This window comes from Taudactylus pleione, unplaced genomic scaffold, assembly GCF_031769625.1.
Source record: "Taudactylus pleione unplaced genomic scaffold, aTauple2 ptg000483l, whole genome shotgun sequence".
Taxonomy (NCBI): domain Eukaryota; kingdom Metazoa; phylum Chordata; class Amphibia; order Anura; family Myobatrachidae; genus Taudactylus; species Taudactylus pleione.
Window position 1 is genome coordinate 1,997,740 of NW_028284885.1, and position 27,261 is coordinate 2,025,000.

Below are 27,261 nucleotides of genomic sequence, written 5' to 3' on the forward strand. Positions count from 1 at the left end.
ATACCTGTCATTTTATTTTTGTGTATAGACGCTATAAACACTATAAAAGGTTGGACAAAAAGATGATAAAATCCTGTTCGCTCTGGTGCCACCAACCTCTTATTATACGTGACAACAGTTATTTATATAGTGCGCACGTTCCGCTGACCTTTACAGACCATATTTAGGTGGAGATTTATCAAACCTTGTAAAGAGGACAAGTGCAGAAGTTTCCTATAATGACCAATCAGCTTCTACCTGTCAGTTATCAAGTCCCCGGTATAGAACAGGGGTGGGGAACCTTTTTTTCTGCTGAGGGCCATTTTGGTATATATAACATTATTTACAGGCCCTGTGCAGGCCACACCCCCTCCGTGTGATGACACATGGGGGCGGGGCCACAATTGCCAGGGATTACAGCAATGCCCGGATCATCATGAGGATGCTCCAGGGGGCTGTAAGGGCAGCGGTGTGACCATCTGAAGCGCCCTAAGGAAGCTCCAGGCGGCACTGCTGCATAGATTCTTGCTGCAGCGTGCCATTCTATGCACCCTGCTAGCCAGATGACGGCCAGACCAAATGATTCCATGGGCCTTATACAGCCCCAGGGCCCTCGGTTCCCCATCCCTGGTATAGCATATTGGCTAGTAGCTGATTGGTTGCTATGGGAAACTCCCCCATCTTCCCTCTTTAGAAGGTTTGATATATATTTTCTTTAGTCATTCACATCAGTCCCTGCCCTAGTAGAGCTTACAATCCATATTCCCTACCACGTGAACACACACACGTTTTGGAATTGCAGGAGGAAATGCACAAATATGGGGAGAGCATACAAACTACACACATAATGTAGCCTTGGTGGGAATTGAACTCAAGACCTCAGTGCTATGAGGCAACATGCTAACCATTCCTACCCACCCTGCTGCCCAACCATGTATCAACCTATGTGAAAACGTGAGTCTTTGCAGTCACTGATAAAGTGGAAGTAGAGGTTCTGTAGCAGATAAAATCTAATGTTATAAAGCGTATAAGGGGTGATGTAACAGGAAAAGGTATGAACGTGTATGTATGAACGTGTAGGAGGATTTACTATGAAGAAACCATTGCACAACTTTTACTGAGACCCCAGATGGAACTCTGACATTACATCTGTGAGGGGACCGTCGCTCGAGTTACACAGACGAAAAGGGGATTATGGGCAATTGATATCTCGGGGAGATAATATCACGACAAAGATAGATAATAACCAAATGGGGGGAGATAGTGAAGGAACAATCCACCTTCCACATTATGGGCGCGGTCTAGAGGTCTCCTGGCCGACCCTAGCTAGAAATTGGGCTACTCATCTGTATTTATTTAGGAAATGTAGAGTGTATTTTTCACCCACTAACATTGTATGGGCTTAAGCAATATATATGGGGAAGTGTCCTATGTAAGCAGCAGAGAGTAGTGTCTCAGGGCCTGAGATGAATGACGTTGCACTCACAGCTGCGATTTCGGACGCAGCGGATTTGCAAAAATATGCTAATGACTCAGACGCTGCCTTGTGTACAGGGATGCCCCCGTGTCTCAAATTTGCCACTTAGATACAAAAGACGCGACATCGGGAACATTGGTCACACCACTGAAGCTCTGAGTAAGCCCTATGGTGTCTCCGAATGTCCGTCTCAACTAAGACGTCGGGGGCCAGTCCAACTGCGAGCGACTTCGAAGCGGCTGACTAGAAGATGCCCAGAAACCTGTGGTGACATGTCTGTATTTTTGTAGCCACATTCTCCCTCAGCCCAGTTACCTGCCGCATTCTGTCACTACCTTGTCAGTCACCTTGCAAATAAATCCTCACTGTATCCGCTGTCGCTAATCAGATTGCTGCGCGTGCGCAGTGCGGCTGTGATGTGTACACAATTGTAAAAAAAAACACTTCACTGCTTCTATCATCGACATTACGTCCATTTCTGAATCAGGCCCTCGGTGGTGAACGACTAAGCAGCGCTGAAATAAATAATTGCACAAAATGGCTGCCGTGCAGCTCTGTCATCTTCCTGTATGAACATGACCACGTGTGGGATAAGGGATACTGATTTATCTCTTTCCAGCCCGCAGCATCACAAGTGACTGAAAGCCTTGTACCTATAGACATGGCTTGTAATTTGGAGAGGCTCCCCTTATCTGTTGCATACAGCTTGTCATTACAGCAGTAGTAATATAATCAGATACGTGTAATTACAGAGTCTCCGGGTTCACTAACTGAAAACATCCAGTCCTTCATTTGGCCCAAATATCAAAGGAAGCCATTGTTTTCTGCCTGCGCGTGGCACAATCGGCTCTGTGTTGTCCTTCTGGTCTTACCTCATGTTGACGTTTTCTTTTTCCCTCCATTGCAGATACTTCCCGATGATGCGTTTCTTCTCCTTTTATAATGGCGGCAACTCCCCTGCTTTCTCTACCTGGAGTGCGGTCCGAATAGCGAATACGTCCAATGCGACCCAGCCATATTGTTACAGTGGGCACGAGGGGAGTACAGTGCTGCAAGGTGTGTCGTTCGGTGGAATCCCCACAGTTTTGGTGCTAGATGTCGTTTGTTTTGTGGTAAGTTCTGTTAGTGGTTGCAGTGTTCTGCTTTATTCTGTTCCCAATCGTCAGTCCCCCGTGTAAAGGACATGGCCGCCTCTGTGGACGTTTTGGGCCTGATGCTGAGTTGGGATGTTAGTATTTGCATAGCGTAAAAATGGCAGATTTGTACTGCGCTTACCTCCACGAAAACGTTCCACGCACTACGTGTATGCAGATTTGCAGCATCTTATGTAAAAGGCTACGTGACACAGCTGGGGCGCAATTCTGGCAAGTTAGCCCGGATTTTAAAAGCGCCAATAATTTGAATGGAAAAAACAACTTGGTTTTGTCTTTTAAATTATAGCCACTTTAAACCGATGGGCTAACTCGCCGGAATTGTGTCTGTGCCTGCGTCTGGCTATTACATAAGGCCCTTAGGGCGGCATTCAGTTGTTTTCGCAGTCCGGATCACCCATCTAAAGTGACAGGAGATTAGGGGGCACTATTCAATTTATGCCCATTTTCGCGCTGATCGCTCCCATAGTGGTCAGGTTTAGTTGCGTAAAACGGGTACCTCCGACCAAAGTGCTGGGCACGATCGCGAAAAGTGCTGTTTGGGCGCCCAAACAGGTAACTTTTCACCCATTTCAGCTCGCACCCCCCTGGGGCTGCGAGCTGAAATGGTGCGCCGCCAGCTGATCGCGCCCGACAGGAGCAACAGTTGAATAGCTCCTGTCGGGCGCATAATGGGGCGAAACAATTGAATACCGCCCTTAGAGTGTTATACCTAGAAGATAATAAATGGTAATGACCAAGAAATCCAGGAATGGTGAGGGCAGGACAGAAATACTGGCTGCTTCTTACTGTCGGTAACTGCCCGTTACTGACATCCTGCTGCATCATAAGGCGTTTAGCTGCCACCCCCAGATTCCTACACCAGCACCTGGAACTGCTTACCTCCGGTTGTATGCGTGGTAACTCTGCTGCAACACTTCCTCCATGGTAGCGGCTTACTATGGATCAGGGCTGCTTTAGTAGCGAGCAGAGGGCGAGCTTGGAGATGCTCGCTCAGGACAGCGGGTTAACGGATATGCGCTTATTGGTTAGTCACAGGATACTTCGTGGATGCAGACGTCTTGGAAGCAAGTAGATGTTTATTACCTCCAATCAAATATCCTAAAATTATTATATTCTCAATTAAAGGTAATGACAACAGACAGAAATCCCCCAGATCTTAATCCGATCGAGTATGTGTGGGATGTGCTTTACAAACAAGTGTGAGCCATGGAGACCCCAACTCACAGCTTACCGGGCTTATAGGATGGGAAGCAATCGGGAAGCCGACTGCCTATATACCGGCAGCCGGCTTCCCGACTGTCTTATCCCGGCAAGGGTGAAATGCCGGGCGTCTAGATGTAGACGCCCGCATTTCCCCGACGCCTGGAGACCGGCGCCCGGCATCACGATCGTAGTGATGCCGGGCGCCGCGAACGGACAGCCGAGGGGGGGGGAGGGTTAGGTTTAGGGCTCCCGGGGGGGACTTAGGGTTAGGTACCCCCCGGGAGGGTTAGGGTTAGGCTAGGGGGAGGGAGGGTTAGGGTTAGGCACCCCCGGGGGGGGGACTTAGGGTTAGGCACCCCCCGGGAGGGTTAGGGTTAGGCTAGGGGGAGGGAGGGTTAGGGTTAGGCACCCCCGGGGGGGGACAGGGTTAGGTACCCCCCGGAAGGGTTAGGGTTAGGCTAGGGGGAGGGAGGGTTAGGGTTAGGCACCCCCGGGGGGGGACTTAGGGTTAGGCACCCCCGGGGGGGGACTTAGGGTTAGGCACCCCCGGGGGGGGACTTAGGGTTAGGCACCCCCGGGGGGGGACTTAGGGTTAGGCACCCCCGGGGGGGGACTTAGGGTTAGGCACCCCCGGGGGGGGACTTAGGGTTAGGCACCCCCGGGGGGGGACTTAGGGTTAGGCACCCCAGGGGGGGGACTTAGGTTTAGGTAGCGGGGAAGGGGGTGGTTAGGGTTAGGCACTTGGGGGGGAAGTTAGGGTTAGGCACCCCTAAGGAGGGTTAGGGGGGTTAGGTTAGTGGATACTTACCTATCCACGATCGGGATTTCCAGTGCTGTCGGGCTTCCGCTGCGTCGCACTCTGCTCCTGCCGGGCTGCCGCTGACGTGAATCGAACCGCCGGCCATGCGGCCGGCGGTATTTCATACCCATTCCTATAGGATCTGTTGCTGATAGTGCCAGATCCCACAGGACACCTTCAGAGGTCTTGTGTAGTCCATGCCTCGATGGGTCAGAGCTGTTTTGGTGGTACGATGGGGACCTGCACAATATTAGGCAGGTGGTTTTAATGTTCTGGCTGATCAGTGTACAGCTCATTATATACATGTCTGATACACAATACTGCAGCGGGTAACCCAGCCCCTGTCTCTTTAACCAATTCATCCTGATGGATGCAGTGTGAGCCTGGAGAGGTTTCGCACCTGGATGCATTGTATTCAGTGGCAGGGGGGCATGTTCCTTCCACATGTCAGTGAGCTGCCAGTGGGAAGAAGGCTGAATGTTTAATTGTAACTTGTAACTTGAATCTCGCCAATTTTTCGTTAGCGATAATCACCCAACGCGTTTCGTCAGTCACAACTTTTTCAGGGTTTTCTTGAACAGAAAATAAGGCGTCTTAGTATGGCTAGTTGAAATAAAAGCTATCGTAGAATGCGATCAATTTCCATCATTAATATCATAGATCTAATATTACATTTACAGCGATCACAATCACTAATATCCAATAATAAAGGTCAGTTGTATCACCCTTAACTTACTTATCTCACAACATAAAGGATATTCTCCAGATAGTTCAGCATTTGTTGTAGGCTTGCAGCCTGTACACGGACCCCCCGATTTAGGACTATACTTGAATCATGTTAAAATTACTTGATGGTAAGGACCTAGTTTTTAAATAGACCGGTATTAATAAATCTTTTATCCACACTGATACCTACATATATATATATATATATATGTATGTATATATGTATATGTACAAGTAATTTCTTACTTTAAGATTTTCCTCACAATTTCAGATTTAAGTCACAAATGAATCTTGTTGTCTCACAGGTTAGTAAGCTGCTACTGGACTCCTAGTTTGGGCACCTCTTGACAACTGGTGTAGTAATTACTTGGATATTGATGAAACCTAATTTATAAATGGTTAGATGTTAAATATCAATAGATATATATGTTTTGCAGGATATCCCCCCCAAAGCTGCCCCAAATATTAAGTACTGTCCAGATGTATGAATGGGGGATCCCAGCAGAAATTAGAGACATTGCCAGCAATGGCAGCTCCTAATCGCCTGCACCTGCGCCCAGCCAGCTCCTATCGCCTGCACCTGCGCCCAGCCAGCTCCTATCGCCTGCACCTGCGCCCAGCCAGCTCCTATCGCCTGCACCTGCGCCCAGCCAGCTCCTATCGCTCTATCTCTCCATTCTCTTGTGTCTGTGTTTTATTGCACTCCTGTACACTAATACTCTGGTACTTTGGGCTGTGTGGCGCTGCGGAATCTGTGACGCGGTATACAGAAATGATGATGATTGTAATTAATATACATATTTTCTTGTTCTATTTGCTGCACGCAATGCGCAGTGACACTTTTGTTGTTCTGTAAGTATTACTCTGTATTCGGTCTTATTTTGTCTGTACGGATAACTGCATAGTACCACTTCTCTTATTTTATTGTGGCTGCGAAATTCTCAGTATCTAATGTATTTTATACTGAGTGTGGGAGATATCGTTTTGCAGAATCTGGGGTTCTGAAAGATTTACATACCTCTCCTAAATGTGCAGATTCAGATGTAAAAGCTCTTTATGTATATGTGTGTGTCTGTGTGTATGTATGTGTATATATATATATATATATATATATATATATATATATAAATTGATTTTCTGTCCTTGTTTCAGCTGTTGCTGTTGACATTCTCCATCATTCGGAAGAAATTCTGGGATTATGGCCGCGTAGCGCTCGTGTACGATTCTGACAGGTATCTCATCCCATTCTGTATGTTCATTTCATTTAGATGGTTCCTTCCTCCGATAAAGACGTTTCTGATGGATACAGTCTCTTGGCTCACACACCGCAGGCAGCCGCAGTAATATTCCACGGTCCCCTCTGCTGCCGTCACCTCTCCCCCCCCCCCCCCCCTCCCGGTGTGACGCGCACCAGATACGAAAGTAGAGTAACGCTACCTGTAATGAGAAAGGGATATGCGGGGAAGATGGAGGCAGAGTTTGGGATTTTTAGGGATCATAAAAACTGTGGCGGTGCTTCGGATGGGCTGGAGCAGGCACGGTCACAGAACGTCTCCATGTACAGGTATTTATATGAGCCTGTTTCTTTGATAATTCCATTAGTTACATCCTATGGGCTTTCTGTGCTGGTTTTGGTTCGTCCCAGCCATGATTATTCCTGGCTCGTTGCAGTTCTGTCCTCCTTAATATTTACATGATCTGGAAGAACGCGGCTCCACAGAATCACCACCGTTATGTAGACGGTATTTTGCAGTTTCCAGTGGCCGCCTGGGATTTAGTGTGAATGTGCGGCTCCTCCCAGATGTAAAACCATTATTATTATTCACAGTTATTTATATAGCGCTGCGTATTCCATTTGTGCTTTATAATTTGGTAACAAGCAGTAATAAAACAAGGCTGGGTAATAACAGACACATAGAGGTAAGAGGGCCCTGCTCGCAGGCTTACACTCTATAGACCAAGCCACTGATTCTTGTCTTCCAGCCCTCAGTGCGTATTCCAGAGATCAGCTTCATTCAATGAGGAATTGGAAAGGGACAAGGTACGTGTAATATGTATGTATAGAGTGTCTGTGTGTGTGTATATAGGGAGAGATTTATCAAACCTGCGAAAAAGAACAAGTGAGGTGTTGCCCATAGCAACCAACCAGATCTAGCAATCGTTTATCTTGTACAATATATAAAATGGCAGTTAAATCTGATTGGTTGCTATGGGCAATACTTTGCTTTGTGTTATTTAGAAGGTTTGGTAAATCTGCCCCATAGTGTGTGTAGTATGGGGCGTTTATACTCTGCAGTATACATTGGGTGTCCCTCTGCAGGGCATCTGGGGTTAGGGAGCGGGTTCCCTGATAATAATGCACAGGATCTGTCTTGACATTCAGGGGGTGCTGTCACTGTGATACCTAAGGGCCGTATTCAATTAGCGTCGAAAACAAATGGTTTTCGCCAAATAAAACTCTAAAATTTTCACCAAAAAACAGGCAAAAATGGTAATTTAAAGGGCTCTGAAAGAAATCCCCACATTTTTAGGCAAAAATAGGGATTTTGCAATTTATTTATTTTTCCTCCTGGTTTGGAATGAAGAAAAGTTTTCTCCAGTTTTTTTCGCCTCTTGCCGTTTTCGCCTGTTTTTTGGCTAAAAACTGCTGTTTTTTACACTAATTGAATACGGCCCTAAGGTGCAATAGGTTACTCTGACATCTGTGGCTGTGGTCAGGGCGGTCACTGTTATACGGGGCACAGAGATCTGTACTGACTGTCAGGGAACCAGGCTCTGCCGATCCTCTGATGTCAGGAAATCGCTCATGGCTGCCTTTACCTGCCACAAACCGCACCCATGAATAGGAGGCTTACTGTAAGGGGGAGCCTCAGGACTTCAGCCACTTCCGGCTTCTGTGATCCTCTGCTGCATCCTGAGACGCAGCTCTGAATCATCTGCGTGAACATGGGTCATCTCAGTAACGCTCAGGTAACTCAGGATGGCCGGTGTTTTCACACTGCCGGGATCCAGTGAAGCTGCGTCGTAATACACAGACCCTGGCCTCGGCATGCCTACAGAACAGGGCTGACATGCCCCCCATTTTGTGAAACGTTCCACATCGCGCCCCCCCCCCAAACGGCTGCAGACTATCACTCACCTGACGTCCGCAGCCGCAACTACCTCCGATGACGCAGGACCTGATTTGCACATGCGCTGTTCATAACACATTCTTAACTGTCATGGTACAGACTGTGGGATCTATTTACTAAGCCTTGGATGGAGATAAAGCCCAACCAATCAGCTTCTAACTGCCATGTCACAGGCTGTGTTTGAAAAATGACAGGAGCTGATTGGTTGGTACTTTATCTCTCTCCAATGCTTGATACAACATAACATACAGCAACATTTAAAATAAAAGGAGAAAGTATCAGAATATAAACTTACATACGAGTTGTATAGTCTGCGCCAAGGAAATTGGCAGTGGCAGAATGGACAGCTCATCAATTTGACCGTGTGCTATCTAGTATACAGAGTATTTCACAATTTCCACTCAGAGGGTAGGGTATGTGCTAATAAGGGGGAGAGTATTTACCCTCGCTGTGAATTGTAGTTGAGCCAAAAATATTCCAAAATCTTGTACCTGTTCTATCTTCACTTGGACATTACACACAGACCGAACGCTCACTTTAACCAGTTAACTGACGATTTTTTGCCCCAGAAAACCGCTCAGAAATGGTCAGTTTTTTTATTACTTAATAAAGTTTTAAAATGATTATTTTTTTTAATAATATATTTCAATATTTTATCAATAAAAATGAATAATAATAAATGTATCTAGCGGGTGTTTTGCAACCTCCCCTGTTTCCATAGGCCCCATTGTAAAATAACTCCCCACCCCCTATCGGCAACATACCCCCCCCCCCCCCCAGGGGTCATAAATCATAATAATATCCCCCACACCCCATTAGTAGTAAACAAAAAAAATAAATCCTGTTTTCTAAACTAACCCTCCCTCCCCCTGTGAAAAGCCCATTCTTCTTTATCTTCGTTGATAAATCTGGGCCTAAATGTGCACCTAACACAAAAGTTATTAATCCTGTGGGGGACATCTTACTTTTGAGTTCTTTGCATTTAAACCTAGGTTACGCAATGGTACAATGTATACATGGATTCATTTGCTAGACATATTTGCAATGCATGTGCTTAAGGACCTGTTTTGTTCACTGACATTGAGGTGGGGCTGCGGTTGTGAAGTGGGGCACAGGTCATTCTCCTTCGCACTGTGTATTGTGTACATCGTCACACGCTTCTATTTGCATGTTAAGATAAACCCATTCTTATTAATTCCAGTTATCCGCCTGCAATCACGGTCCCTGGGACGTCTAACGTTTTTGTTGTTTTTTTCAGGGTTTTTGCTCCTGGATGTCCGCTGCTTTCCAAATGAGGTAAGCCCGTGCCCCACTTTTGGGGGGAGGTAGGTGGGAGTAATTGGCGCATGTCTCCCCTCCCGCTGACTAGTAGACTGGGCACTGCTGAACGTTGTGTAACATATTTGTCCCTCTGAACACAAAGAACAACGCTAAGGCTTTGTGAGTGCAATGGTGCATACACACAGTCAGATTTGACAGATGAACGATATTACCAACGATTGAACGATTTTTAACTGCATTAAAATGACTGAAATCGACCAAATCTGACTGCAAACACATTAGATGTCAGATATCATTATCTGACCATCGGGAACGCACATCGTTCATCGTTGAAGGCTCACATGTCAGATTTTCCTTCAGATATGAACGATTTTTAAAATCATTATCGGTCAGATCTGAAGGAAAATCTGACCGTGTGTATGCACCATTGCTTTGACGATGAAACTAAAATGCTATGCATTAAGGCCCAGATTTATCAATGAGTGATGTTCTTGTTATCATTCGTTGCTAATCTTAAATGGTCCTCCAGCCATGTCACATGTCTTGGAGCTCTCCAGCCTGATTATCCTATAAAGTTCTCCTGCTTCCACCTATGGTCTTGTGCACTCTCCTCCCTGCCTCCGCTGTCTGTTTGGTTCTCCGGGGGTGGCCCATCTGCTCTTAGTCAGCTGGATTTGTCTCCTATGGGTCCAGCACTGGCTACTGGCCTTGGCGTCCTCCCGAAGCGGGTCCGCCATTACTGCCGTCTCGGCCTGCTGTACAGCTCCTCTTCTGTGCTGGTTGTCCCGGGGCGCGTCTCAGGTGTTTCTCCCACAATTACTCCGTTCCCTCAGTGTTGTGGCTTTGCTCCGGCTCCTCTGGTGGTGTGTGAGCTAAGTCTTCCTCTCCTTCCTCCACATGCCGCCATCTTGTAACTGGTCTTGCCTCATCTGTACCAGCAAGCTCTTGAACTGCCTAGTCCCCTGCTCCTGAAAATGAAGGTACCTGGTGCTTGTGCACACTCCCTCCCTGGTGCTGTGCTGTATATACAGAAGGGGGACGATAATAGTGCTGCTGTTCCAAGCCCTTAGAGTCTCTAAAACGCTTGCTGCGCTGGGGGGAGGGGGGTTTGGGCTTGAGCAGCTTGTTCACCTTCATGTCCAGGTTACTAATATTATTTCTGTATAGCTCGGAGTTAGTATTAGGTCTGTATAGCTCGGAGTTAGTATTAGGTCTGTATAGCTCGGAGTTAGTATTAGGTCTGTATAGCTCGGAGTTAGTATTAGGTCTGTATAGCTCGGAGTTAGTATTAGGTCTGTATAGCTCGGAGTTAGTATTAGGCCTGTATAGCTCGGAGTTAGTATTAGGTCTGTATAGCTCAGAGTTAGTCTTAGGCCTGTATAGCTCAGAGTTAGTATTAGGTCTGTATAGCTCGGAGTTAGTATCAGGTCTGTATAGCTTGGAGTTAGTATTAGGTCTGTATAGCTCGGAGTTGGTATTGGGTCTGTATAGCTCGGAGTTAGTCTTAGGTCTGTATAGCTCGGAGTTAGTATTAGGTCTGTATAGCTCAGAGTTAGTCTTAGGTCTGTATAGCTCAGAGTTAGTCTTAGGTATGTATAGCTCGGAGTTAGTATTAGGCCTGTATAGCTCGGAGTTAGTCTTAGGTATGTATAGCTCGGAGTTAGTATTAGGCCTGTATAGCTCGGAGTTAGTATTAGGCCTGTATAGCTCGGAGTTAGTATTAGGTCTGTATAGCTCAGAGTTAGTTTCAGGTCTGTATAGCTCGGAGTTAGTCTTAGGTATGTATAGCTCGGAGTTAGTATTAGGCCTGTATAGCTCGGAGTTAGTATTAGGCCTGTATAGCTCGGAGTTAGTATTAGGTCTGTATAGCTCAGAGTTAGTTTCAGGTCTGTATAGCTCGGAGTTAGTATTAGGCCTGTATAGCTCAGCGTTAGTCTTAGGTCTGTATAGCTCGGCGTTAGTCTTAGGCCTGTATAGCTCGGAGTTAGTATTAGGCCTGTATAGCTCGGAGTTAGTATTAGGTCTGTATAGCTCGGAGTTGGTATTAGGCCTGTATAGCTCGGAGTTAGTATTAGGCCTGTATAGCTCGGAGTTGGTATTGGGTATGTATAGCTCGGAGTTAGTATTAGGTCTGTATAGCTCGGAGTTAGTATTAGGTCTGTATAGCTCGGAGTTAGTATTAGGTCTGTATAGCTCGGAGTTAGTATTAGGTCTGTATAGCTCTGAGTTAGTATTAGGTCTGTATAGCTCTGAGTTAGTATCAGGTCTGTATAGCTCTGAGTTAGTATCAGGTCTGTATAGCTCGGAGTTAGTATCAGGTCTGTATAGCTCGGAGTTAGTCTTAGGTCTGTATAGCTCGGAGTTAGTATTAGGTCTGTATAGCTCGGAGTTAGTATTAGGTCTGTATAGCTCGGAGTTAGTATCAGGTCTGTATAGCTTGGAGTTAGTATTAGGTCTGTATAGCTCGGAGTTGGTATTGGGTCTGTATAGCTCGGAGTTGGTATTAGGTCTGTATAGCTCGGAGTTAGTATTAGGTCTGTATAGCTCGGAGTTGGTATTGGGTATGTATAGCTCGGAGTTAGTATTAGGTCTGTATAGCTCGGAGTTAGTATTAGGTCTGTATAGCTCGGAGTTAGTATCAGGTCTGTATAGCTCGGAGTTAGTATCAGGTCTGTATAGCTCGGAGTTAGTCTTAGGTCTGTATAGCTCGGAGTTAGTATTAGGTCTGTATAGCTCGGAGTTGGTATTAGGTCTGTATAACTCGGACCTGGATGGTTCCTACATTCCCCTCTTGGCTGGGTTTGGGTAATGCATCCCTGACAAGTGATTTATGTACTGCAAAAGGCAGTGCCACCTTACATTTTATAGGGTTTGGGGCCTCTTGCAATTTCCAGAATTGCTCTGGACCCCTTAACCCCCCCTCCCTTCCTCACAACCACCCCCATTTTAAAATGTGTCTCTCTGTCTCGTGGGTGTCTCCGCTGCCTCAAACTGGGTAACGCTATACGATGTGTGACCCAGCGACGGTGCGATGTAATGTAACGATACATACTGCATGATTCGGTTTACGACGGCGCAATGTGACGCTACATGCTGCAAGTAACAGCACCGTATCGTTCATTGCATCGTCCCATCTACTGTGCAGAACAGCAGATGGGACGGTGCGATGAACGACCATCGTTAACGATGGATTGGACGTACTCTTTTTATGATGCGTCCGATCCCCGTCGGACCGATATATCGTATAGTGTGTACCAGGCTTAGGTTTTTCTTTCTTTCTCCGGGTATGATGATTTGTGTGTTCTCGTGGTGTTTTCTCTCCTTTATGTTTACATAGTGGTCATGCGCTATACAGTGCTCCTGGTGATTGTTCCCCATCATCCATATGTTGTATGTTTGTGCTTCTGATACTGTCACTAACTGACTTGTTTGTTTTGTAACTTTTTATTTGTTTTTGATTATAAAACGTTTCAACAAAAAAATACTCAATTTAATAAAAATAAAATAAATTCTGATAATGTAAGGTCTTTCCAAGGTAGGTGGGAACCCCCGTTATGCCCTCATAGTACCTATGGACCACCTCACCCTTCAATACAGAGCTGGGGCTTACAGGAACAAATGTAAAGACCTGGGGCCAATCTTCTTCATCTAAGCCTGTGTCAGCCAGTTACACTGTAGTTCTCCTGTTAAAGTTTAATAAACTTCATTGTGTTATCGGATGGTTGTGGTTTTTCTCTTTTAATCTAGTTCTCTCTATATAACGCCCACAGGACGGGCTTATAGAAGAGGGAGGGGCTTACACAGTTTATGATATTTAAAGTGCCGGAATCCTGTTGAGGTTCTATATCCCCATGGTATAGTGTCCCCCAGTGCAGTTCCCTGCAGATACTTGGAATGACTTGGATAGGTATCTCTTATATGTCATCATGCTGCAAAGGGGCGAATAAGAGCATGATGGAGATATTTAGCTAAGCTCTGATCATTTCATTCATTCCATGTATATAACACAGATACATAATCTATAGCCTCTGCCGTATATTAGTGTCATAAAATGGCTCTGTAGGAACGTAAAGAAAATCCAGGTAACGCTTGCTTTTCCTCCTCTTAGCGATGACGACATCTATGAGCGATGTGGAGAAGACGCCATTCACTACCTCTCCTTCCAGCGTCACATCATTTGCGCCCTGGTCATCGCCTGCGTCCTGTCTGTGGCCGTCATCCTGCCGGTCAACTTGTCTGGAAATTTGCTGGGTAATTATTTTCCGTAGGGCTATAGCCGGCTTGCGCTCCCTGTAACTGCTGGTTAGATCCCAGAGGCCGCCAATAACCGATGTTGGCGTCTCATATTGGGCGGGATGCATGACGCATTGCAATTTGCATGCGTTGCATCCCGCCACTCATCGCATGTATGCTGACGGTAATTACGCCATAATGCCTGAACACCAATGCAAAGGACCGCTCTCCCGGTAAGAGCTGTCCTTTGCCAGTGTGGGACTTCTCGGTCTACGACCCAGAAGTCCCTCTGGCGTCCTTCTGCGCGTGCTGTGCCGGGCGTTGCTGGGAGGAGTCCTCTCACATCTCTTTGCAATTAGAACCCCATAGGCTTCTGTAGGGTAACATTACTGCACCCCACCCATTGTGTAAAAAAATATTACCCAATAACGTTATTTAGGGAAAGATATATATCATGCCTTGGAGAGGGATAAAGTGTATTAGTTGCCCATAGCAACCAACAATCAGTTGATCGGCCAATATATCTGCCAGTGTGTACCCAGCATAACTGTCATTGCACAGACTGTGCTGGATACATGACAGTTCGGAGCTGATTGGTGGTTTTGGGTAACTTCTCTCTCCAAGGCTCGATGCATCTCCCCCTTAAATTAATTTGGATGTACAGTATTCACATAAAGGGGAGTCTGGTATCTTTATTATTATTATCAGTTATGTATATAGCGCACACATATTCCGCAGCGCTTTACATAGAATATTGCCCCAGTGGAGCTTACAATCTATATTCCCTAACACATGCACACACACATACACACACTAGGGGTAATTTTGTTAGGAGCCAATTAACCTACCAGTATATTTTTGGAGTGTGGGAGGAAACCCACGCAAGCACAGGGAGAATATACAAACTCCACACAGTTAGGGCCGTAGTGGGTATCGAACCAACGACCTCAGTGCTGTAAGGCAGTAACGCTAACCATTACACCATCTGTGCTGCCCGTATAAAGCCAACATTTGTACCTCACTGGAGCTTTTCCCTTCCACATTGTGCTCAGGCTGACCAGTCATTTATACGTACACAGCACATGTCATCTTGTACAGTTGCACGTGTTTGTCCCGTTGGGCATACATACAGTATTGGACTAGGCAGAGTAACACAATAGCTGAGGGGGGGTTACTTGGCCAGACTAAAGCCAAGGACACATTTGTAGTTGTGCTCTGCGCTTATGGCGCACAGAAGATCTTACAGAAATGTCATCATTCACGTTTGAAAATTGTCATTGTCCCGTACATGGGAACCATTGTATCCCTGTGCGGGTGGGCGGATATGACGTTCATCTGTTTTCTGTGTATAATCACTGTCGCTTTGTCTGATGGACAAATACTTTGCTTATGAAATAACGCTTTGATCCGTAACGCTTCTCCTTTATTCTTATTCTATATGTTGATTTGTAGGTTCTGTTTTTTTATTATATATTGTGTGTGTATAAATGTACATTATGTAAAATATTTTCTTTCATTTCCATCTTTTTTTTCTTTTTTTCGTATTTTAAGATGAAGATCCGATGAACTTCGGCAGAACAACGATAGCAAATTTGCAGCACCAGTGAGTACAGGCGGATATTCTTTATGTTCTGTGAATGTCGCTGGCAGACATAGGCCCCCATTTATTAACCAGTTTTATCATTCACAATGAGTGGTAAATGTCACTGTGTATGATAAATGGTGCTTCCAGCCAATCAGCTCCCAACTGTCATATTTCTAACAGATGACGGTTGGGAGCTGATTGGCTGGAGCACCATTTATAAATGAGGCCCCATAGTCTGTAGCAGTGTACATTTGGGGGCACAGCCGGCGCTGCTTGTGACCGGTTATAACGCGAGATGGATATGAAGTACATGATATGTGAGGAGTGCGGTGTATGAAATCGGTGCAGTAGATGTTATGTTAGGCCGGGGGACAGCTGAATGGGGACAGAGTATGGAGCCGCATGTTAGATGTGTGGGAGCGGAGAAATGCTGAGACCCATTGCGCCAGTCAGTTGTACGGCACAGCATTGTGTCTTTGTGTTTGCAGAGACAGCCTTCTGTGGCTCCACACCGTCATAGGCGTCATTTATCTCATCGCCATCGTCCTCCTCATGCGACATCATACATCTGCGATCAAGTACAAGGAGGAAAATACGGTAGGTGCAGAAAAGTCTGAGCGCGACCCCGCATACCCCCATTCACATCAGACCTTCTACAGAGGGCCGGTGCAGCTGTTGCCCGTAGCAACCAATCAGTTTGTAATATCATTCTATAGTATGTCCTAGTTAAATGATAGCTGTATTCTAATTGGTTGCTATGGTCAACGTCTCCACTCGTCCTCTTTAGAAGGTTTGATGCACCTTTCTCTATGTGACTTGTTTCCAAGTGGAGTAAGATCTCTTTTAAAGTGTTTCTATTGGCCGGTACTCCATAAGAAGTGTCGATGTGCCCAGTGGTCGCAGTCTATTAGGGAAGATGTCTCTTATAGCGCCTGTAAAGAAAGGTCCCTCTCTCTGCCCACTATTTGGCCTACACGGAGAACCCCCAAGTGTCCAGGCGTCCATAGCTTGTAGTTTAAGTTCTGGCCAAAATCCACATTGTAGGGGGATAGCGGTAAGGGGGGGCAGCAGTTCTGGGTAGGTGCCTTCGTGGGGCGCATAGGGTCTTTAATTGGAGTTTAGAGGGAATTGGTATGAAATACCACCGCCCGCATCGCCGGCGGTTCGATTCCCGGCAGCGGCAGCCCGACATCAGCAGAGATCCCAGCAGCGGAAGCCCGACAGCGCTGGAAATCCTCATCGTGGATAGGTAAGTATTGTCTAACCTATCCTAACCCTCCTTAGGGGTGCCTAACCCTAACCTCCCCCCCAAGTGCCTAACCCTAACCCCCCCCTTACCCGCTGCCTAACCCTAAGTCCCCCGGCGGGGTGTCTACATCTAGACGCCCGGCATTTTACCCTTGCCGGGATATGACAGTCGGGAAGCCGGTATATAGGCAGTCGGCTTCCCGATTGCATACCGTCTGGAGAGCTCCAGCACCATGCATTAATAGGAGGAGTAATGGGATGGGAGAGCAGGGGGATGTGATCTGTATATCATAGAGTAATGTAGCATTAAGTAAGAGTAGGTGCCGTGTAAAGTCTTGTATTTGGCCTTGTGGTATTTCCCAAACTTATTATATCTTTATATATATATTATAATATATTTATATTTGGATTGCCCATCTCTGAAATCCGACACTAGCAGAAGCCGCTATTGTTATCAATAGTTGATAAATAATGGAAAATGTTATGTATAAATAAAGGGAATGTCTGTGACATAATATAGGATTAATATGAAAATTTAAGACTAACCCTCTTCCTCTTCCTCCTCCTCCTTTTTCGGCAGGTGAAACAAACGCTGTTTGTGACAGGGCTTCCAAAGCAAGTTGACACAGAGACCATCAGCGGTCACTTCAGGTAGAGGCGAGGCTGTCAGTGCTTTGGCCTTTGATATAGTTACGGCCTCAGCGTAGCATTAAAGTTTTACTGAGCTGCTCGCTGAAACCGTACAAACCGCGCTGTGTGCAAAGCCTTACAGGGGGTATGCCAGCGCCGGCCAGTTATATTTAACTCATTAACATCTGACTAAACCTGGCACGTTTCTAAAAAAACTGGGTCTCCGCTAAGGGGACGGAGCAGGTTACTTATATTTTAGCTATTAAGGAATAGTTGCATATCGGTTCCCTGGCTAAATAATCTTTTATTATCCTGAACAGTTTTGAAACTCTTACTACAGAGACAGAGTTTGTGATCAGTTATGAAACCTCTGGAAGTGTTTAATGGTTTTACTTTTAGTTTTTCATTTAATAGGGACTATTGTGAGTCTTATTGCAGTACGTAGACATAATACATTCTGTGTGTACTTGCATACTGTATATACATACATACAATTAGCGCCTATACGCCATGTGGAGCAAGATGCCCGCCGTGAATGAGACGCTGCGAGACAAGTAGGGCACCATATTTTTCTTTCCATTTTTCCTCTTATTCGCTTCACAGACGCAGCAAATACTCACTCGCCGTGTACCAAACGCACAGGGCTGTGACTTTAACCACTCAGAAATTAGTTTTAAACACGTACAAATTCGCATGTGAAGCACAACGCAACCTGACGTGATAAAAATCTGCGGCCGCTGCATCGGAGCCCTCCTTACGCAGTTTCAGACTCAATCTCACACAGATGTACAAATGTCGTGCAGCAAATTGATCAGTACGAGCCAGCAATGTAGTTTTGTCGCTCTCCCAGTTTCATTTATGCGAATAAGACTCACACTTTGAAACCCCTGTATAATACACATTAAAACCTTCTTTGGGAAAATACGATATTTACATATTTTCAGTAGGATAGAAAGTAAATGATTACCTCAAAAAATCTGTTTTGTTCCGATGTACTAAGTGCACCCGTCGCGCACATTAGGTCTATTCTGTAGCTTTCCTATGAATACTGGGCCTGATTCAGAGCCGCTCGTAAGCGGCCGCTCGTTCGTTCCGAGCGATGTTTGCACAACTGCGCATACGTACGGATCATAATACGCATGCGCGAACCAGTCAGTGCGGCCGAAAATCGTTTGTTCGCTAAATAGCGAATGCCTGCTATTTTGAGTGACAGGAGGAGGCGTATGTGGGTGGTAACAGGGGAAGGTGCTTGAAAACGGGGAGTGGAGATCCGATCGCAGGCGTGCTTAAAGGTCAAAACGGGCGTTTTATGGGTGTGCATAATTAATACAGCAGCGTCATTGACCACGTCACTGGGTTATTTTATAGTCAGAACTGCTCGCAAGATTGCGGTAGGAAAAACCAACCACAAGAATAGCGAGCAGTTCATACGCTGGTCGATGTACTCGATTAATCTAATAAATAGCGGACATGACGTACGGTGCGAGCGGCCAGGGGGCGTAGTTTACCAAAAAACGACCGCATGTTTTGTTCGCTCATTCAGACCTAGAGGCATGAACAGACCGCAAAGAGCGAACGGTTCATTTGAATAGCCACCCCTATTTCCTGAACGAGCGAGCGCAAATAGCGTCCGGCTCTGAATCGGGCCCACAGCTTCCACCTTATTATATTACTGACCGGTCTTCAGTGGTGATTGTAGAAAGATGCTTCATTTAGTGCTTGGGGGGTTACTGCTAGGTGATCAGATGGCATAAGCTGCTTGTGTGTTTTATTGTAATGATTGATTCAACGTTTGTTCCTCTGCCAGTGAGGCCTATCCTACGTGTCGGGTGCTGGAGGTACAACTGTGCTATGACGTAGCCGACCTCATCCAGATCTCTGGCAAGAGGTACTGCAATCATACTCGACCAAACTTTACATTATACCACCATTATATATAGTAGTTATGTTACCCCATAGGGCGCCCGCAAAATAACATTGTAAGTAGTCACGACTGCTCCATGATGCGCTGTGATGTGGGTCTTCCTCCGTACGTCACAGCTGTGCGGAGGATTCTTTATATAGTTTCTGTAAGTTCCTGGGTTTCCTTTTAACCCCAGGATAAATCAGGACGCCCCAAGGCTCTTATAAATAATAAAGTCCTTTAGTTGCAGTCAGTCATCGTCGTAGGTATAAATGAGAGCAGACCGGCAGATATAGGGCATAGAAATATAACTCGCGTGCCGACCAACAACCAGGCCCGTGACGTAAAAATATAACTATACAAGCGTGGTGTCAATATATATTTCAACTTCAAACAAGATAATTAGCAATTAGATGTGCATAGTAATGATCAAATTATCGAACAGTTTAAATATATATAAAATATATATATATTTTTTTATTTGCAGGAAAAATGCAGAAAAGAGCCTGGCCTACTACAGGAAACTGTACGACAAGACCGGCGAGCGCTTTTTCATTAACCCCAAACCATGTGGGCACTTGTGCTGCTGCGTAACGCCGCATTGTCAGAGGGTAGGTACCGAGTTACCATGTTGTTGTTTTTTTAAGACTGCTCCAACTAGTGGTGAAATGGCGTACTGCAGCGCTGTTTTTACTGTATCTCGTGTCCTGCCCTTATGCTTAGATGCCCATTCAGAGCTGCACATAAGCTGCACGCACTACCAATGCTCCAGTAAGTTGAGCAGGTTTCTTTTTTGCAAGTGCGCATATTGCCGAAATTCCTAAAAACTCTACGGCGCATGCGTTACACATAGGCGCCGTGGTGATCGAGGCGGACCGTATCAGAGAGGTGGAGGAAAAGTTACGGGCGTTCCCGGGTGCTGACTGGGAGGTGGCTAATGGTGCACGCACAAATGGGCTGCACAGTGGGCGTGTTATGGGTGTATTGTGGGCGTGTCAACGAAAGGGGCTTTAATACACCACGGGCATAGGAGGCCATGGGCAGATGGAAAAGCTGAACTTGCCATAGGGCACACTAGTTGGTATTACAGCGTGCACAGGTGATAAAAGTGAGCGTCTCAGCCCGTGCACATTCATATACTCAGGGGGGGGAGTTTGTAGGATATTTGGATAAAGTCGCGGACGGACGACCGCCAATACACACCGAATCGGGGCCTAAAGGTAGCCGTGTTGGTAGGGATGGCAAAGGAAACGTTGAAATCCATCCCCGGTGTAGCAGTGGGTAGGTCCATGGCCAGGACGTTGATATGGAATTGGGAGGCTGGACTTTGGGAGGGCACAAGAAAAGGAGAAGTGGAGAGATGAGAATGAGGTTGGAGGTACGTGGTGGGTGAGGAGGAAGGAGGGACATGAGCATATGGTGAGGGGGGGTTACCCTGCCATTAGTGGTGATGGTGCCGGGAAGAGGAGATGGGAGTAAGATGTGAGGGGTAGAACCTGGGTGTACACCCAGAGAAGTGCGGAGGGTCGGGTAAGTCACCGTTCATGGGAGGGGAGTAAGAAGGGAGTGGTCAAGCTGAGACTTTGGAGAGAGGGACGATGACGGTGAGGGGTGGTGAGAAGGGCGATGAGGAGGGGGATCGGATCTTGAGGGGGCTGAATGGGCCAGTACAGGGCAGTGAAAGGGAGTAGCAGTGATTAGGGAGAACGCCAGGCTGGAGTGACGTAGTGAGTAAGTGCTCATACAGAACATGCACTAGAGAGTGTAAGGGGCTTTGGTAAGCCATAGTGAGTAACAGGATGTGTGATTGGGGAGAAGGGGGGAGAGGTAAGGAGGCATGGGTTGTAAGCTGTTCTGTAGGTGGCAGATAATGGGAACTCACGGGAGAGTTAGTAAATCCTATGTAAAGTGCGGGAGAGAGAGAAGAAAAGAATTCGGCAAATAGCGGCGTGGTGTTCCAGCGGCTCCAATCTATTAAATCAGAAGCTTTGTGCCGACTCCGGGGCTTTACCTGCACGGAGGCAAATTTAAAAAACAAAATACGTTTTTTGACATCTGTTACTGATGGATATAGAAATGACTGGGAAAGACAGTGACATTGGTGGGGAAAATTACTTGTACATGGTTTTTTTTTTTATACATCTGTAGATATAAATGATTTATGCCTCCTTTCCTGTACACCTGGCAGCTACATAATTACTTATTTTAACCCTTCGCACTCGCCCCCAGCAAGATGTTGAAATAGACTTATTGGGAATTTAATTGCACGCCGCACTGCGCGTATATAAACACACATACGATAGGCTGATGGCAGTTATAGGCTTGGAGCAGAAATCAGCCTCTCATATAATATCCTGCAAAGCCGCCGGAACGTTTCTGCACCCAGTGTACAATGGCTTAATCTGAGTTCCCAATATATTCAGTGACATTTTTGTAATCCCGTTCCATCTGTAATGCCTGTGCTCGCTCTATGAGGTCATTCCTACGCCGCAAAGGTTTTCTAACCGTTCTGTGATGCCTTATACTCTTAGGTGGAAGCTATGGAGTATTACAAAAATATGTCCGACTTGCTGGAGGAAAAATTTACGGCCAAGCTGGAGCGTTTCCGCAACGTGTCCATCGGAATTGCCTTTGTGACCTTTTCTGAAAAATCTATGGCAACCTTGTAAGTACTGGCCAGCAGCCGGGGAACCCTGCGAAGACCCCTATGTGGAGCAGTTACCGAGATCTTGTTGTTCCTTTGCAGCATCCTCAAAGACTTCAACGCCATCAAATGTCACGGGTGCGAGCTGGCCACCGAGCCGCAGCCGTCGAGGTTCAGCGGCGAGCTCGGCGTCTCCCACTGGTCTGTCACCTACGCCACCTACCCAGAGAATATTTCATGGTAAACAAGTCATTAATGTATTCAATTATTTGCATATCGTCTTGTTCTTGATTGGATAATGCTATTGTATTTTGCTTCAATAAAGAAAAGTATTTAAAAATATATATATATATTCAATTATACAAATGTGCACTAGTTAAATTTCCAGCTAGAACATTTTTCTATAGTACGCGTTTGGGGCTTCATTTGTTTTAATCTTTTTGATACATTTCTACTGTTTCCACCCAACACAGCAGCACTAGTGGCCCGTGTTACCCACTAATGAACAACTGCCGCTCAGCTGAGCGTCCTCTCCTCCCAACGGCTGGTCATCTACTTTGCCACGAGCAGTCCAATGTAGGATTCACCATCAATGGCGCTATCAGTACTTTTAGTCTATGGTAGAAAACCATTGACAGAAAACCATCAATGGGCGTCCATAGATTGTGCATGTGACAGAGGCTTAGCCAATTGGAGGAGAGCAGGGCTAAGGTGTAGTGTGACTCACAGCGACCAGCATCTCCAGACCTGCCCATTGATGGCGAGGAATCATTGGACCTGTGACAAAATCATCGACTGTCCTTAGCAAACCATCGAGATGATCACCCCTAGTCCAGTCAGAACCATAATCCTGGCCAGTCTAATATTCCTATCCCCCTCCACTCCAAGATTTTGCAGTAATAGTTTTTTATATTCTCTGAATTCTTGTCTGTTTTAAAGAAGTAGTGGTGACGTGCCACCGGCATTCCTCCCCGAGAGTGAGCGACAGGTCCTCTGGCTAACTTTTAGTAACTTGCACCACAGACCTCTGTTATCAACTGCCCTAGAAGCTTGGATGTGACCTCCCTCCTGGTAGAGCTAATGGAGGTTTGATCTTCTTCCTCTCTGGGGTTCTCATTGTCTCTTCCCAGCCTAATGGCGGCAAACTGGTAGCACAGGCTTTATATACGTTCCAAACGATCATACTAATTTAGGGGACACATCTTGGATATTGATAAGACTGATAGGCTGACCTAAGCGGTCTGACGCAGACAAGGTCTTGAACAAAGCGTATAGAGACCCGGTAATTTCACATGTAGAGAAAACCGCCAACCATATAAAACTGTGCGGCACACTTTGCGTTGCGCACATAAGCAGCGCTACGGCTGTATGCGGTATTGGGTGGCGGCGTGCAGCTAGTGGCATACTTACTGAGGACCCACAACACAAGCAGCCAGCAGACCTAATCATTCTTTCCAACGTGCGCCATTTATATTATTATAGCACTGAATATTAGCCCTTCTTGTTCAGCATGTCCTACTGCCCCCTACCATTATCTGGCTTTTATAATACAGCCCCAATGAATTGCCGATTGTTAAGTCACACAACTATCCAGCATATAATGGATCTCTCCAATTGTCCAGCATATTGCAAATCCCATACTAGCTATCAGCCAGGCAGTTTGGGTACAGTAGCGTGTTATAGTAAGCAGTATTCCTATTGGGCCATAATATTGTGGTTGCCTGTACAGAAAGCTCCTGATTGGCTGACTGACCAATCAGAATGAGCCATAGTTTGTCGTTATATAATAAGAGGTCAGGATTCTAGTACCTGCTCCCTGCTGGGTGCCAACGGCCGCACTATGAGGGTAAACGGGTGCAGGGCGGCTCACCAGAGGCAGGTTAGCTGGGTGCTGCTTAATGTGAAATCAGCGATGTATCTAGTAAGGGTATGAAGCTGTCCAATTAAATGTCAGTACTTAATAGTGTATCGTCATTTATATTCTTGTATCGGATCTTTATGGTGCTTGTTTCCCCTGTGCTTAGGGCGAATCTCTCGGTGCAGGGAATAAAATGGTGGGCCCGGGTCCTGGGGATTAATTTCTGCCTCTTCATCGTGCTCTTCTTCCTCACTACCCCGTCAATTATTATCACTACGATAGACAAATTCAACGTCACGAAGCCCATCTACTACCTGAATGTAAGTAGCGCTCGGCCTGAGACTTGGGGTTGGCAGTGGTGTAGTTACTGATCATGGGGAGACACCATAGAGAATTGTACAGATTATTTGTGCACCATGCTATAGAGGGCAGTGAGGACCAGGACAGCGGGCTTCAATCAATGTGTAATCATTCTATTTACGCCATAGTATTGTTATTTAATGCCCCACAATATTTTCCATAGTTGTCTTCAGTTCTTGATCCAACATAATCCAGTGAGTTAAAATAAAATTGGAAATTGACTCTTTATATGTTGTTTTATTCTATAATTGGGAAGTCGGGATGGTCATGTGTGCGGAGGATTGATTACATTTTTTTCTTCTTTCGCTGCTTAGTTTTGCTAAATCTGACAGTCGTCCAAAATCACCAAATTTGCACAAGTCTCCGCCTTATAAATGCGACCCCCCCCCCCCTTTGTCTGCCGTCCAGTGTTGTATGGGAAGGTGAGGAGTTGGGTGGGGGTGCTTCACACGGTTGCTATGGGATATATTTTATTCATAGTTCTACTGCTGGTGATCTATGTGCAATAAATTAGCAGCCATGGTAAAGGTGATATATGGTATCGTGTACAGAGCAACATAGAGAGCTTTATTGTACAGAGAGACAGCAGGGTGGGAGGAGAAATCGGCTGCCATAGTGAGCTGTGTTCTGGGATTAGATTGCAGCCACTAGGGGCAGTGCGGAGGGAGAATACGTCTGTAAAGCAGGATAATGAAGTAACTGTCCTACATCCTTACAGAACCCAGTTATCAGCCAGTTCTTCCCCACACTCCTCCTGTGGTCCTTCTCCGCGTTACTCCCCACCATCGTCTACTATTCCACCCTCTTCGAAGCTCACTGGACAAAGTAAGATATCACATTGACTGAAGCTGGTTAAACCTTATTGGGAAGTAAAAAACAGATATTAAGAAATCACTTTATTGAATTGTATAGTACAGACTTCCGTGGTGTACCCAGACACGTAAAGATAAATATGATAATAACGTACCCACGCTGTAATCCCCACTGGTGCGATCAGACTCTTGTTGTCAAATGGAGTCTGATGATTGAATCAAGGGAAAGGAAAAAAGAAGTCATAGACTCACATTAACTACATACAAGTGAGGTGGTGTCACACGAGCTGTTCACTCAGCAGGAAAAGAAAACTCTTTATTTCCGAGAGCTTTTCATGCCGGCAGGAAAAGCTCTGTCTATAAAGCTCTATATAACATCCTGGCAGTTTTTCAGTAGCTGTTCAACGGCGTATCTGACAGATGCAGGAGAAATGTGAAGCATTTTGCTTGAGCTGTTGTCCTGCTGGCCCTGAACACTGACACTGTTTATGGATTTTCAACAGCTGTCTGAGTATAAAATGTGCTCATGTGACACTCTCTTGGGAAACCCATTCAGTCATTCATAAACCCCACCCTAATGGAGTTACACCTAATGCTGTGAGCCAGGAATACCAACCACTGTGCCAGCCGTCAAGCACCATTCATTCATCAGCTTGATATATGCCCAGAGCTCTGCTCATTGTTATAGGAGAATCTCGGGATACCTATGATTCCAACTGCCCCCCCTACTTCCTTTAGATTAAAGTAACATTTTGTGAGTTAAACATTTTGGGTGAAATATACAAAGGGGCTCTGCTCTGCAAACCATGACACACGGAAGTCCTTCATTAGCCGGAATTGGCACATTATTATTATTGCTTTGTAGTGCCACATATGTACACAGCACTGTACAGAGGTCATATGTCATTCATCAGTCCCTGCCCCATTGGAACTTGCAATCTAATTCCCTACCATATAAGCCCACTCACACACTAGGGCCAATTAACCTACCTGGAGGAAACTCGCACAACAACGTGGAGTACATACAAACTCCACAGAGATAGGGCCAGGAATTGAGCTGATGGCATCAGGGCTATGAGACAGTAATACTAACCACTATGTTACCGTGCAACTCATATATTCTTTCTTTTTAATAAAACTGGGATTATTTTTTTTTTATTATTGTTACCAACATTCACAGATGCGGTATTTGCCGATCACACACATCCTCATTTCACAGCATTTTTACATACTTTCCATATTAGTGCTTTAACATTTACAGTTACAATGTTTAGTATTCATAACTATTTGTGCTACTTTTTACAGGTCTGCAGAAAACAGAATTATGATGCATAAACTGTACATCTTTCTGATTTTTATGGTGCTCATTTTGCCTTCACTTGGACTCACCAGGTTAGTGATATTTGGCATGTCTACTTTTGCCTGCTACCGTTACTGATTACCTGCCTGCCCCGCATTCAGCCTGCCTGCTGCCCCACATCCTCACTTCCCACTCTGCTTTCTGTCTTGCCTGCTTGCTGCCCCCCCTCTCCCCCTCTTCATTTTCTGTCTGCCTGATGTGCTTGCTGGTTACCTACCTGCCCCACTTTCTGTGTGCCTGCCTGCCCCGCGTTCAGCCTGCCTGATGTACTTGTGGTTACCTACCTGCCCCACTTTCTGTGTGCCTGCCTGCCCCGCGTCAGCCTGCCTGATGTGCTTGCTGGTTACCTACCTGCTCTGCTTTCTGCCTGCCTGCCCCGCGTTCAGCCTGCCTGATGTGCTTGCTTGTTACCTACCTGCTCCACTTTCTGTGTGCCTGCCTGCCCCGCGTTCAGCCTGCCTGATGTGCTTGCTGGTTACCTACCTGCTCTGCTTTCTGCCTGCCTGCCTGCCCCGAGTTCAGCCTGCCTGATGTGCTTGCTTGTTACCTACCTGCTCCACTTTCTGTGTGCCTGCCTGCCCCGCGTTCAGCCTGCCTGATGTGCTTGCTGGTTACCTACCTGCCCCACTTTCTGTGTGCCTGCCTGCCCCGCATTCAGCCTGCCTGCTGCCCCACATCCTCACTTCCCACTCTGCTTTCTGTCTTGCCTGCTTGCTGCCCCCCCCTCCCCCTCTTCATTTTCTGCCTGCCTGATGTGCTTGCTGGTTACCTACTTGCCCCACTTTCTGTGTGCCTGCCTGCCTACACCCGCTTTCTGCCTGCTACCCACCCCTTGCTTTCTGCCTGCCTACAACCGCTTTCTGCCTGCTACTCACCCC

General features: G+C 46.2%; 1 protein-coding gene across 1 annotated transcript in view; it reads left to right on the forward strand.

Annotated features, from left to right (window-relative positions):
• TMEM63A (transmembrane protein 63A) overlaps positions 1-27,261 on the forward strand; it is a 60,860-nt gene that overhangs the window by 20,687 nt on the left and 12,912 nt on the right. Inside the window, exons 2-16 of the mRNA XM_088449369.1 lie at positions 2,364-2,568; positions 6,491-6,570; positions 7,322-7,379; positions 9,728-9,765; positions 13,859-14,001; positions 15,535-15,586; positions 16,057-16,165; positions 17,397-17,467; positions 19,254-19,334; positions 19,837-19,960; positions 21,881-22,014; positions 22,096-22,233; positions 24,018-24,171; positions 24,930-25,036; positions 26,329-26,415. Coding sequence (XP_088305495.1) covers positions 2,374-2,568; positions 6,491-6,570; positions 7,322-7,379; positions 9,728-9,765; positions 13,859-14,001; positions 15,535-15,586; positions 16,057-16,165; positions 17,397-17,467; positions 19,254-19,334; positions 19,837-19,960; positions 21,881-22,014; positions 22,096-22,233; positions 24,018-24,171; positions 24,930-25,036; positions 26,329-26,415 — 1,571 coding nt within the window. The 5' untranslated portion in view covers positions 2,364-2,373. The remainder of the gene's footprint in view (positions 1-2,363; positions 2,569-6,490; positions 6,571-7,321; positions 7,380-9,727; positions 9,766-13,858; positions 14,002-15,534; positions 15,587-16,056; positions 16,166-17,396; positions 17,468-19,253; positions 19,335-19,836; positions 19,961-21,880; positions 22,015-22,095; positions 22,234-24,017; positions 24,172-24,929; positions 25,037-26,328; positions 26,416-27,261) is intronic.